The sequence below is a fragment of the Balearica regulorum genome, chromosome 9 (assembly GCF_011004875.1).
Source record: "Balearica regulorum gibbericeps isolate bBalReg1 chromosome 9, bBalReg1.pri, whole genome shotgun sequence".
NCBI classification, from domain to species: Eukaryota; Metazoa; Chordata; class Aves; order Gruiformes; family Gruidae; genus Balearica; species Balearica regulorum.
This window is the reverse complement of record NC_046192.1, coordinates 20,742,111-20,756,219: the sequence shown is the minus strand read 5'-3', so window position 1 is coordinate 20,756,219 and position 14,109 is coordinate 20,742,111. Positions and strand designations below refer to the sequence as shown.

Here is a 14,109-nt window from a genome sequence, read left to right as displayed (position 1 = left end):
AAAATCTAGAAACAACATCAGTGCTAATCATATGGGAAAAAATTTGGACCATTTTTGAAAGGTTGGTAACTACATTTATGTAGACTTTTGTCTGAGGGCAAAAGGCATTCCAAAAATAGATATAACATGTTTTTATGCAAAGCACAGGGTGGTTAAAGTTGCTAAAAGGAAAACTGGTCCTGGCATTACTAGAAACACTTGAAAGCAGTGGTGAAATTAAGGTGTTAGAGATTCATGTAGGAGCTTTAGAAAGTGATGTTACTGTGCATGTCAGCTGCATTAAAACAAAGAAAAAAAGATACAGAGTCTTAAAGGAAAAGGTTGATTCGTGGATCAATTCTGAATTTTTATATTGTGGAATAATAGAAAGTAGTCCGTGTTTGTCTTCTGAAATTTTACAATGAGATGCATAGAAATGCCTTATCAAAATGGCAGAGACGTGCGTGCACAGTGCACTAGTCCTTAGTGGATATTCTGCATAGAGCCAAACCCCACTGTGCCTCAGGTTGTAGTGTTTGCCAAGTTTCTTCAAAAAACTGGTAACAGAAATAGTGTGGGGAGGAGTGGAAGAGGGAGGCAGGGTGGAATAGTAATTCTAGCTGTAAATTGGAGTGAATAAGAGAGCCTGAATTAGTACACTGCTGCAGAGTTCTTCCCTAACACTGCATGGGAATGTGGTAAGCTATGCACTTAGACTGTCTTGCTATACTGGAAGTGGGCTGGAAGGTAACTGGTTTTGGTTACGCTGTTGAAACGTACCTTTTTGTTTCAATAAATACTTATTTACAGACTAACAGCAAAACTGCTGCTGTCCCTCTCTTATCTTTCCCAGTCATTTAACTAACCTTTGTGTTTTTCCTAGTGCTCTAACTTGGATTTTCTGATTGTGTTGTGAGTGCCTGTCATCCTTTTATCTACCACATACTAACGTTGGGAAGACTCTTTCCTCTGTGTCTAGTCTAGCTCTTACAATGTGCTGATATTTATGAAACTCTGGCCTTTCATTGCTGATTTCTAGATCTGCTTCATCGAGGAACAGGGAATATATTTTACCCATTTTGTTTCTTTTGTTTTGATCTGTTATTTTAGATAACTGAAATCTGTTATTACAGCATATGCTAAGATCATAGGCGAGTCTTTTAACAAACCTGTTTGTGCCATGAAAGGTGCATCCATAGATTGAGAACAATTCAAAGCCCCCATAGATTTGGTATAGAGGAAGTAGCTGCTTGCTTTCTTCCCCTCAAACACAGGTGACATTGCTACTTTGTGGTGAGGTAGTGCAGGTCGAGCTCCCAACAGCATTTAATTGGCTACATAACTCAGGATGTGCAGTTGCTTTAAAGAGGTCAAAGTCTTAAATTATGGTTTATCACAATTCACTTGCTCAAATTGAACAGTTTTATATCTCTTCAATCAGTGTCCTGTAGTTTCTGAATCATTGTACAATATTCAAGATTGAAGTTTGATTAGAAATTTTATCTTTAGAGCATTCTCTACTCATTCATTTTAAGACTTCAGTAATCTGCAAATAAGTTAATATTTTAAGGACTACTTAGCAACTTTTATATCCTGTGAGAGAATCCTTGTATCTTTTTCCTAATTGTGTATTTTGTTCCTGGATGATCAGTAATGACATGAGCATGTCAAATTTGGACAGAACTGCTTCTTGAAACTAAGAATATTTATTGCACCAAAGAAAACTAAAGCCAGGCAATATTGCCAGCATTCACGTTAGACATTTATAATTCTGAGGAGATAGTTTGGAAATTTTTCTGAAAAGCTAGATTTATTTTATGTATTTATCTGAGTTTTCTGTTTTCTTTATTAATTTATTTTAAAACAATAAAAACCTATGCACATTACTGTGAATGTACACAGAAGGTACAGATTTGCTGCTATAGACTCATTAGAGATTTCAGTTCTGTTGTCTTTTAATTTCTGTATACTTTCTCCCTTTTTATTTTCCATTGGTTTATTTTCCCATTGGTAAAATTAGCAGCATGTGCTTTCTGACAGTGAAATTCCTGAATGTGTTGGCATGGAATTGCAGTAATGTGTTGTGGCTTGGGCCCCTCGCAGGAGTGTATCTCGCAGTCAGCCGTGAAAACCAAGTTTGAACAGCACACTATCAGAGCTAAACAGATAATAGATACTGTGAAAAACATTATGGACGCCATAAACGTAGCAGCAGCAGAGAAAAGGTAGGTTGATTGGAGGGCTTGGTTGATTTTGGTATATCCAGATCCTCTGAGGAGCCCTTTCAATGGTGATGATTTTCTTGGGCCATTACGGACTTAAAAATTTACTTTTCTCTCTTGGTAAGAAATAGAAAATTTCTCTGGTGTGTCAGCGTTACTACTGTTCATTTGCACTGCTCAGCCTTGTCCTTGGTCTGTGACTTCTGTACAGGGATCTTGGTTTATTTTGTTACTTTTCATTACCGACTTAGTTACAAAGGTGGTCTGTGGGTTTTAAATTTTTTTTTTTCCCAAAAATGTTTGAAACTTTTAAGTTTTTCTAGCTGTATCCAGCATTTCAGAAATGATGTTTGGGCCTACTTTATGTAAGTTTTTTAGTTTGGGGGGTTTTTTGTTTTGGATTTGTTGTGGTTTTTTGTTAACAGTAACACTGAGAAAATAAATGGGAGCATGAACTTTAATTTGCAAGTGGTTAGAATACTGTAAGGGTTGAGAAGAGCCCAAGCTAACAGAGGCTTGGCCTCTGGCGTTTCCAGATTCTATCCTTAAATATCTTTCTTCTCTCTTTGCTCATGTAGTTCTTTTAGTGCTAATGATAGCAGCTCATCTACTCTGTCTGATAGTTTCATGTATTCTTTGAGGTTTGCATATGTATGGGGTTTTTTTCTCACTTTTGTTGCTACCTCTTGTGTCTCTTGTACATGGTGAACTTGCTGTCGCGTTTAATCCTTTCCATCCATCTCCTTTCCGTGTCTGTTAATAGTGTGTCTTTATGTTTCAACAGACTCCACTGTGCCTGTCAAACACGCTCATCTTCCTGAATGTATCAGCTTTTACAAACAGCGTGTTTACATACTAACTTGTTGTCAGATCCTATGAAAATATTCTGTGAAATGTTTGAAAAGATTTGATATTCTACTACTTTCTGTCAATTGACCTGTCTAGTCACCCCTCTTAATCTGAATTGCTGTTTGATGTTTCTGCTGGCCCTTCAAGATATAACTACTTTAGATTTTAAGCAATATTTACTTAAATTGAGGCCTTCTGAAGAGGGTTGTTTGTGACAAGGTTAGTTTCTGCTGCCTCCCCTTTGCTTTGCAGGGTCATCAGACCCATGTCACTGTTACGGAATAGTTGAGTGGTGCTGGTGAGCAGCATAAGGACAGCTTGATCAGATTTCTCTGGGTTTTTATTTTTAAATTGGGATAGACTAAGTATTAGAGGTCCCTGATTCCCCCCACCTTTTTCAATTGTAGTTATGTACAATGGTAACAATTCCAATTCCATATGCTGTTTTTGTAAATACATAAAATCCCAGTAATTTGAGTTATGTTCAATCAGTGCGGCCTTTGAATACGCCTGTAAATTTAGTATCCGTATTGTAGTTATTCTGAAGCAGTGCCTCTGCTTTGTTCAGCCAGTGTCACTTTGGATTTATTTTGGCTGCTCAGTAAACCATCAGCTGGTGGATCCGTGCCTGATTATGGGGCTTGTTTCATTACTGGGAGAATACCTGCTGGTGATGGTGATTTCCTTTCTGCTATGTTAGAGTCCATTCCATGGAAGAGCGGGAAGATCAGAAGGATAGATTGGACTTTGTTCGAAATCAGCTGAACATTTTGACAGAAGATACTAAGGAAAAAATCAAACGTGTTACTGAGGAAGTAGAAAATAAAGTAAGTAGTGGCAGTGTGAAAAAATCTCCTAGATTCAAGTGTTGCCTCTTCTGTAAGGCAGCTCCTTTAGGTGCCTGCCCATCTTATGAAGTACCTTGAAATGTCTAGTGTGTTCCTTTTCCAATATAAAAAACCCCGTGCCTGCCCATCTTATGAAGTACCTTGAAATGTCTAGTGTGTTCCTTTTCCAATATAAAAAACCCCAAAACAACACCAAAACCCCAAACAAACAAAAAAACCCCCTCAAAACAACAATCCTTCCTGACTATCAGGTAATTGGATCATTTATTGTAACAGTTAGTGCAGTGGGCTGTTTCCACTCTGTCTGGAAAAAGTAGGAGAAACATTTTATGTATCTACCACCTTCTTCCAGGTCTCCTCTGCCATGACTGATGAGATATGCCGACTTTCAGTTTTAGTTGATGAATTTTATTCAGATTTTCACCCTTCTCCTCAAGTATTGAAGCTCTATAAGACAGTAAGTTTTCTTGCATGGTTTGAAGTCAGGCTCTTTGTCTTTAATTTCTACTTCTGTATTTTCAGAATTTGTATAGCATTTTATGTGACACTTGTTTAAGCATTGCAGGATTTTTGCTTTCTGACACATGTCTATCTCTGTTTACCTAAAAATGGAAAAAGTTGAAAATATTTTCTGCTTTGTTTTTGGAAAGAAATTAATTTTTGTTTCAACTGTCTTTTTACTAGAGTGGTTCCTGAAACTTCAATTCACTGACATCCTGATTTGTAGTCTTCATATCTAGTAAATAAAGCCCTTTACATAAACAAATTTCGCTACTCCTAAAATGAAATAGGTTAAAAAATAAAATGAGCTTGCAAATACCCAACACTTTATGGGTTTTTTAATATTTTTTTAAAGAAAAAAGTCAGTTTTTATTAAACTTCTATAAATTCTTTCTCAAACGTAGTATTTTAAAGGAGCATACATCTGTGTTTGCCTCTTAGCTCAAACTTTGCTGCTAATTAGTGACTGCCATAATTCCCACCAGTTCCAGCATGGTTGACCAGTGGGAGTGCTGCTTTGTGAGGACAGTCTGTGCCATCCTGACTCTGCACAATGTCCGGAGCAGACCTTCACGGCAGTGATGGGATTGGCTTGCCTTTGTGCAGAGCTGTGGAATTGTCTCCCATCAAATGATGACAGTAAAGGCTTTGCAGGGCAGTGTGGTAGTGGTATGGTTTTCAGTGTCATGGTTTATTGAAAATACAGACTTTTCCATACGCCTTTTAATGATTGCAGTCCTAGAGAAATCTTCCCTGTGTCACTTTTTAATCAGGTTTTCAGTCATCGTGTGCAATTTAAAAGCATGGTATTTCCATGGTAACATTCTTTTCTTCCCACTGTAAATAACAATGCTTAGTGTTAAACATATCACTGCTCTGTATAATGTAATTTATTAGCTAAATATAAATTGATGAGTGTATATTCTTTATAAAACTTCAGGAACTGAACAAACATATAGAAGATGGTTTGGGAAAGAACTTGGCTGATCGTTGCTCCAGTGAAGTCAATCAGTCAATGCATCAGTCACAGCAGGAGATGATTGGTGAGAAAGGAGGAATGTTAAGACTTTTTGTTTAGAGGAAGACAATTTAAGAAAACTTGCTTTAAAAAATTTTCTTTTCTATCGTGATTTAATGTTAGCACTATAACATGATAAAAGGAAAAGCCATCCTAGATCGAGACTGAGTGTCTGCAGCTTAGTAGCCTGTCTCTGATGTTAACCAGTAACAGATGCTCAGGGAGAAGAATAATGAAGCAGAGTAAGTATAGTGATCCATCCCCAATTTAGAGACTTCTGAGCCAAGATACTGCATCTGGATTAATGGCTTAAGCAAGTAGTAATGGACCTGTCCAGTGGGAATTTGTCTAATCCTTTTATAAACCCATTTAAACTTTTGGCTTCCACTACAGATATATGAAATACACTAATTGTTAGATAATGTTTCTGCAGTATAATCCTCTCTCCGGATCCCTCCAGATTGTGAGTGCAAAACAGGATAGTTTCATAAATTATTTGTGCGTGCCGTTTTTTCTTTTTCTTTTTTTTCCTTTTCTTTTCAATAAGTAGTATCTTTATTGCATATGCATATCTCTCTTCTGATCTGTTTCTGGTAATAAAAGATTCAGAGCTAGATAATGGAAATACATGAAGCCTTCTGTCGTCTTGTGCAATTATGTTGCCTTTTCTGTATGGCACCACAGAACTACTGGATAAACCAACTTTTTCTTAGTCCATCCTTATCTTTTGACCATTGATAGAAGTCTTTCAGTTAATTTGACCATTTTTCCATCTGTGCTTTCTCTATGAGTTGATTTTGCCTGACTGTTTTCTTTTATCAGAGCAATAAATTGCCTGCTCTGCTATGATCAGTACTGCTAAAATGCCCACTGATTTTACAAATAAATAAATACATTTAAAAATTGATCAATTTAGATTCTTGCAAGGATGTTACTTGTGATTATGCTGTAAAGCTTTTAATGTTAACTCATCTTTACTATTCTGTTTTATTTCTAGAAAATCTGAAACCATTGTTGCCTTCTGGTGCTCAGAATCAGCTCCACTTGCTAATTCCATGCAGGAGGTTTGACCTTAGCTATGATCTAAACTGTCATAGTCTGTGTGCAGATTTTCAAGAGGATATCGTGTTCCACTTTTCCTTGGGATGGACTTCACTTGTAAACCGTTTCTTGGGTCCTAAACAAGCTCAGAGAGTACTGTTGGGACTAGCAGATCCAAACTTACAAGTGAGTGCTTCAGACATTAGACTGACATTAAGTGCCTTGATTTACCTTGAGGATGTATTGATTTTTACTGTATTTGCCTCTACTATTTGCATGCTTGCTGCTACTTTCCCCTAGTCCCTTTGTGTGAAATATTTTTGGTGAGGGTTATTTTTATTGGATTATATTCAGGGTTAGAATGAAACAAAAAACCTTTCCTAAACTTTCTGCAGCTGTTACCTGAGTTTTGTTTTTCTTTGGATTGAGCCCTTTGGGTAACCTTTTGATTTGTAACTTTTGGATCCTTACAGCAGCACCAGTCCTACATAGAACCCTTCTCCTAACCCAGTCCCCCATTGGGCAAGGAACTATCAAAACACTGTTTGTCAGGAGTGTTGTTCAGATTTCTGTGCTGAGGCGTTTCCTTTAAGTAAATCAAACCCTGAATACGTGAAAATAAAATAAAACCAGTCTGCTCTGTAGTTCCTTAATGCTTTTTACTCAGGCTGCCATATTCCGCTCTTCTAGATCCCTCGTCCTTTAGCTACCACCCCGTCTGCTGCCAGCCTTCCTGCCGTAACTCCAGAGAACGTATCGCATGATGATTTTATGGTTCCTTTGGTAATGAGTTTAGCTTCACTGACATCACGGACCTCTATGAGCATCATCGTTGTTGGCGGAGTGGCAAGTAGTATTAGTGACATTCACTGTATTAGAAGGAATGGCAAAGGTTCAGCTGGTCTTTCCTGTTTGGGGGGCAACATGAAGCATGTAATGGGCTTAATAACACTGGGCCGGATGGGCGCCTGTAGTACACTGCATCCCCACAGGCAATGTGTAGGGAGAAAATCAGTCTAATTACTCTGAGCATAGCTGGACATATTCTCTATGCCATATGTCTGTGTTCAGTTTCTGAATTAAAGGATGATTCGATGGTGCCTCATTCAGTTTGGATTGAGTGGGAGCTTTGCTTTCTCCTTCGTTCTTTGTTGAATAGCAGCGAGGCTTCTGTAACCCGTCCATGCCACTGGGGTACCGGCTCATTTGAATAGAGCTCTATTGCTCTGCAGTAGTAGTATGGAAATAATATATTCTTCCTTACCTGGTGAAAGGGCCTTGAAGATGATTTTAAAAAATGGATGGAATTGGATTTTATTCTGTAGGACAACTTACTTAAGCTAATGTAGAATCCTCTTTTTCAGATTTGGAGAACAGTAGGTTGGAAACTCATCTCTCTCTCCTTAAGTATGTATGGGTTGTTGTATCTTTACGAGAGACTAACCTGGACTACTAAGGCAAAAGAGAGAGCCTTTAAACAGCAGTTTGTCAACTATGCTACTGAAAAGCTGCAGATGATCGTCAGTCTTACAAGTGCTAATTGCAGCCATCAGGTGCAACAGTAAGTATCACACTGGTGTTTCCCCTCTCTGGGATAGGAAATGCGTGTCACTGCTGCGGTACTGCGGTGTGGTGGGAGAGGGGACAGGCTGGATGTGGTGTGGGAAGGTGGCTGTAGCGTCCCTTGGCACTTGTTATGAGGGAGTTCTAGAAGAGTTTAAAATTACCACCTAAAAAGATCAATACGTGTGTCTGTGTGTGTGTACGTGCGAGGGTTAGCCTTAGATGTAGACTCTCGTCATGCGGCACCTTACTACGAAGACGTGGGAGTTGGCTCAGCTCTAGTGGAGGCTGAATTGGGCTGCTTTTAGGTGGGGATGGAATCAGCTCCAGTCACTAATGGTGAGCACTTGTTCTGCCTCAGGGGTTGGTGTTGGTGTGGGTGAGCTCTGAGCAGCTGGTCCTGGCTCTTCTGCACTCCAGAAGAGGAACTTAAGAGCCTTTCTGGACTGATCCACTTTTTTGTGTCTCTTTCCCAAATGCTTTTCCACCTGTCTCTGCAAAGTAATGTCTGGGTGATTGTCTCCCTCAGTATCTCCTGTTGAAACAGTTTGTTTTGATTAAATTATTATTTCAGAAAATTAGGCCTGCTAAGTGAGACCTCCAGCCACCAGGGTGCAGAACACCTCTCCTGTGTAGCCCAGGGAATGCTTTACTAATAAAAAGTTCAGCTTCAGCAGAGGAAAGAAAATCATCCCCGTGTCCAGCAGCTGTGTGTCTCTGTGAGGACATGGAAGAGCTGGACTCAAACCAGTGCTCCAGTGAGGTGAAGCAAAGAGGAGAGGTGACATTTCCTCTCCTGTAGGAGAGCCCAGTTGCTGGCCCGAGGTGGTAACTGGGTTTTTTCCTTTGTGTAAGAAGGAGTCTTGGAACTCTGGTTGGGAGCACGTGACTGAGGAGGCAAGTAGGCTTTGGGTGCCTCAGCGAGCCTGGGGCGCTCCTTGCCCTGCAAAGGGCCCACATTCCCCGCGGGCAGGGCACTTAGCGTGGCATGGGGTGCTGTGCGAGGGGGCACGCGTTGCTGCCAGAGTCCCCATCTCAGACGTGTACCTGTTGATTCTCAATGAAACATTGCCACATGATGTTGGCATAGACTGAGGTGCATTTTGTATGTTTAAGGTTTCTTTTTTGTAATTTAAAAAAAAAAATTACTCTCCTGCTTTCTGCTATTCTGTAATCCCTTAACAGCTGGAGATTTTGATTGCTGTGTTCTACTGCACACTGCAATGCTATGTGATTTTTATTTATTTATTTTATCTTACTCTTTTTGTAGCACAGACTTCTGTAAACCATGATTACAAACTTGTTTTCCCTTTAGGGAAATGGCCACTACCTTTGCTCGGCTCTGCCAGCAGGTGGATATTACCCAGCAAAACCTGGAAAAAGAAATTGCTAGGCTTTCCAAAGAAATAGATCAGCTGGAGACCATACAGAGCAACTCCAAGCAGCTGAGGTAAGTCTGGGTGGGACTGGCCACAAGCAGATTCGGTGGGGTTGGTGTTTGCTGTTACTTTCAGGTTGAAATGAGGTAGGCACGGGTACAGAACAGTATGCAGCAATACCTATTTTCTTTACTTCTAACTGAATGGCTCTCGTTAGGTTAAATGTGTCTTTCTACCTAGGTGAATGAACAAAGCTGCCAAAATACTATTTCTTAGATCCTCTTTACCTTTGTCTCTATTGTACAGGAGAGATGGCTCTCTCAAGAATATTTTATCTTCTGTAGGTAAAGTAGGGTGGCACCTTCCCATAGGGGCACAGGAGAGCAGCTATACTGTGCTGAGTCATTCCGTGCAATACCATTTTTCTTTTAATACCAGTAGTAGGTGTTTACAGAAGAGAAACGTTCAGCAGTTGGTGGTTTTAGGGACTTAGGAGCAGCCTCAGCCTTAGTTTCACGTTTGTTTCCCCTGCTGGAAGCCTGCCCTGGCTGTGGGCTGCCTCTTCGCCTCGGGCATTCAAGACCATGATGGGATGGATGAAGGTCGGTAGAGCCCTGCAGCGCGCCTGTAGAGCCCCACAGCGTGCCCTGCGGCATGGTACCGCTGCAGGAAGGGCCTGTGTGAGGAGCCCAGCTGAATGCCCTCCGCAATTGCAGAACCTCTCCAAGTTAAACACAGAAAGGAAAGGCCAGAGCCAGGGAAGTCTGGGATGGACCTGGCCCAGCCTTTGGGGAAAAGGAAAGGTGGGGCAGATGGCCAGTGGCCTTCCGCTTCCCAGGGCCCGAGGCTCTGACCAGAGACATGTTTAGGTTTTCTTAGTGCTGTGGGTTTTAGGAACAGAGGAATAGAAATTAAACACCCATATTGATTCTACCTTCTTTGTGATGTTCCTGCATTGAAGTAAATCCGTTGCTTTTGTTTGTTTTACAGAAATAAAGCCATTCACCTTGAGAATGAACTAGATCGCTTTACAAAACATTTTCTTCAAAAGAGTAAATAAAACATCATTGCTAACTTTCCCGGTGAGCCTTTGTAGAACAAAGTAGAAATTTTACAGATAACACTTCTCCTCTGTGGAGTCACATGAAATGATTTATATTTTAAATGTTACTTTGATTACACTTGTTAATTATTGTAAAACTTGGACTCTGATGGTGAACCAAACTGAAGAGCTGTGGTACTCTGTTATGTTTGTTTTGCAGATTTTGGGTTGAAAATCCTTTAAACACTAAATTTCTTTGGGCACTTGACAATAAAACCCCAAATCCTTATTGGTTTTCATTAGTATTTAGCAGTGGCAAGTCTCGCTTCCTGGCATCCAGGAGTTTCTGCAGGGCGAGTGAGCTTATCACAGCTGTCACCGTCTCCTGTTTTCAGTTGCTTAGGAATTAGCCAGGGATGGAGGCTGCTGCTTTTTTCATGTGTGTGTGGTTTTGTTTAATGAAGGGAAAGGACTCTTGACTGTTTTGAAAGCAAATGAAATGGGGTTGGGCAGCACTTCCTCTTCCTCAAAGGGAAGTGAAAGGTGATAGTAAACTGCAGAGCATTTGCTACTGAAATGCAGTAGGCTCTAGTATTCCCCTCTAAAGGTGGTAGCCAGACAAGATGGATGGCATTAAGTAAAAATAAACCTATTTCAACAAGCTGGTCAGATTTCTCACAGTTGGTAAATTGAGTGATGAAAGAGCACAATGTGAGCACTGCTAGAACCCAGGTTCGGGTGAGCTACAGGTCTGTGTCGCTGCCACCAAGCTGCCATCCTGACAGAGGAGCATTAATTGGCTGAGCAGGTGGGCTCGACTCAATTTTGGTATGTTGGGTGGGGAAGGTTGGGGTGTCAGGAGTGACCTGGAGCTCCTGCTGCTGCATTTGAGCTTTTACTCATGCAGTATCCTGAGTGGTCCCTTGGTTCTGCTGCAGAATGGGTCTTCTAGGTGAGACTTGCAGCAGGTGTGTTGGAATAGTTTCACCTTTGCTCCTCTCTAGCAATGCAAAGCCTCTTTTTAAAAAAAAAAAAGTTTTTGCTGTTGCCATCTGCAATCATCAAACAACTTTTTTTCTAACTAGACTTTTTAAAAATAACATTTTAAAAGCAAAAGCCTTTCAGAATATTTATATATTTTTATGGCAGTATTAACATGACTAAATGAAATATTCAACTTTAAGATGTAGGGATTTGCTATTTTCCAGTAAATAAGGGCTATCTTAAATGGAAGTAGATTCAAAATCTAATGCTAGAGGCAGGTAACTATTTGAAGAGGAGGAACACCATTTTCCCTAATAATGTATGTTGGTGTTTGTTTCTGGCTGTGCCGGCACAAGCATGGCTGTCTTGGAACTTTCGTTAGCAGTGTGCATGAGGAGTCTCAAGGTTTTTGAGGGAAACTCTGAAATACAAACATGAGTAACAGCCCAGCCTTCTTGTATATGAGGTTATAGATGTGTACCAATGCTCTTTTTCAGGAGCATTTTTATGGACATTGTATCAAGACAAAACTTTACATGCATGTGTTCTGCAGGTATTTATTAAAAAAACCAAACCACAACCTACCCCTTTGCGCTAGTAAGTTATTTGGCAACTGTCTGGAAGGTGAAAGCCTGCACCGTAGCTCTGTCTTGCACAGCCAGTGTAGGCCATAACTGCTGAGGGTGAATTAAAAAGACTTCTTCCCGCAGCAGCAAAGCAAGCTGTGTTCTCTATACAGCTGTATTACGTGGTTTGGGGTTGGAGGAAATAATTAATGCTACAGACTTTAAAAAGGAAGAATGTGAAGGCTGCTGCCCCTTAAAGGGAGGGAACAGGAATTCTGATACCAAGAATAAACAAGTGTTTTCCAAATCTCACTTTTCCAGTCCAAGGTGGGTGGTAAACTTCAGCTGCCTTCACTGTAGCGTTAACATGCCTCCCCAAACCCGTACTGCTTTGGGAAAAAAAAAATTCACCTTCATTAGTTGCTGATGAGGCAATTTAGTTGGGTAACCTTTTGCTGTTCATGCACACAGAATGGTTCGGTTTAGGTCTGTTGGTCTGACCACGTTCAGTGTCACAGGACAATCCTCTCATCGTCACACTAATAAAACATTCACCAGTGCCACAGTCTGGTTAAAAGCACTTGTTTATTGGTTACAATATCAACTCATGGCAACATCTTTCACTGAGCCACTGTACAAATACAAAGAAAAAGATCCATCGTGGAAAAAAAAAAAAAGCTATAAACAGAGTTCATAGCACGTGATTTTTTTTTTCACAGGGAAGTCTTTTTACAACAGCACTGTTAAAGAACAAATGGCACAAGTCCCTGGTTTTTTTTTTTTCATAGCTTAAATAAAAGCTTTAAGACTGTTTCTGAATACATACACAATCCAAAGGCAGTGCAGAATCACTTCATAATTGGTAACATTACCAAAGTTTTCCAAAGTAGTCAGCAACAAGTTTAAAAAAAAAACCCCAAACCTAGCTGATGAGGAATACTGGAAACTAAAGGCAAATTAAAATCAAGCATGTTTAGAAGCATTTTGTTTTGGACTCCTTTGGATGTAATATGTACTACAAGTGTTCAGATGCTTTTATTTTAAAAAGGAGAAAAACACAAATAGAGCACCATTGTGTAAGTAAAACAAAGGCTTGAAATATCTAAGACTATTCCACCGAAGTCCGTATTAGTTAAAACCTAAACATACTGTGTGGTATAAGAATGTCAGGCACATGTAATCTGTTATCAGTTATATCAATTAGTAACACTGTTCACACATTTACCATAACAACACTGCATTAACATTCTGCATGTATTTTACATAACCAGCAATTGGATAAAAAGGCTTGTGGTGCCTCTGAAGTGTAGGAAGTAGTTTTACCAGCATGCATGCCAGATTACTGTGTACAAAGTGCACCATCAACCCATGCTTAATTACTTGTACAGGAAATGCTATCTCAAAAATCAGTCATTCTGCTACACAACCATTTATACCAACTAGTCGAATTAGCCAATACTCTCACCAACATCTTAAAGCACAGCACTAAACCTAGTGGAGGTGACAGTGTCCTCAAGGAGGAAAGACTAAGCACTTTTGGAATGTTTTTCACAATGTTTTCATTCCACCTTAAAGAATGTGAACTTTATTGTGGGACAAGCGGTTACACTAACTGAATTAAAGAGTTAACTATTTCCAACCCATGCATTACAGTAAGCACACTAGGACCAGCTGTTACATCAATTCAGCTTTGCCAAGGCAAGGTCAGGCCCTTCTCCTTCGGCAGGGGGAAAAGCCCATTTAATCCATGTTCCGTTTCAAATGGTATATATTGTTGTCAATACATTGAACTATCAGGTCTGCCAGATACTGCGACGTATCTGCAATTTAGCAAGGCAGAGGATAGCGATGTTTGGAAGAAAAAAAAACTCTGGAGACAGATAGAAAGAGGCCCACGTTACTGGAGGAAGCAAGTATACATCAGCAAGATGCCATGTAGAAGCTTTTCGTGGTTTTTCAGCATCTCAACCACCATCTCTACCAATAAACGGATGTCCCAGTCTGCACGGGAAGAAGCCCAGGTTGGGTGCTTGCCTGATCAGTAGTCTCTATTGCCAAGTTAAAGCAACATTAGAAAATGCTGACACACACACACACACAAAAAAAAAAAGTACCTG

General features: G+C 40.1%; 1 protein-coding gene across 2 annotated transcripts in view; it reads left to right on the top strand.

The window, feature by feature from the left end:
- The window catches only part of MFN1 (mitofusin 1), a 28,259-nt gene extending 14,181 nt beyond the window's left edge, over positions 1-14,078 (top strand). For both annotated transcript variants that reach the window (XM_075761513.1, XM_075761514.1), the window contains exons 10-18: positions 2,083-2,204; positions 3,751-3,877; positions 4,251-4,355; positions 5,340-5,442; positions 6,415-6,644; positions 7,149-7,304; positions 7,823-8,019; positions 9,337-9,471; positions 10,391-14,078. In XM_075761513.1, the coding sequence (XP_075617628.1) occupies positions 2,083-2,204; positions 3,751-3,877; positions 4,251-4,355; positions 5,340-5,442; positions 6,415-6,644; positions 7,149-7,304; positions 7,823-8,019; positions 9,337-9,471; positions 10,391-10,460 (1,245 nt within the window). In that variant the 3' untranslated portion in view covers positions 10,461-14,078. The remainder of the gene's footprint in view (positions 1-2,082; positions 2,205-3,750; positions 3,878-4,250; positions 4,356-5,339; positions 5,443-6,414; positions 6,645-7,148; positions 7,305-7,822; positions 8,020-9,336; positions 9,472-10,390) is intronic.
- The last annotated feature ends 31 nt before the right edge of the window (positions 14,079-14,109 follow it).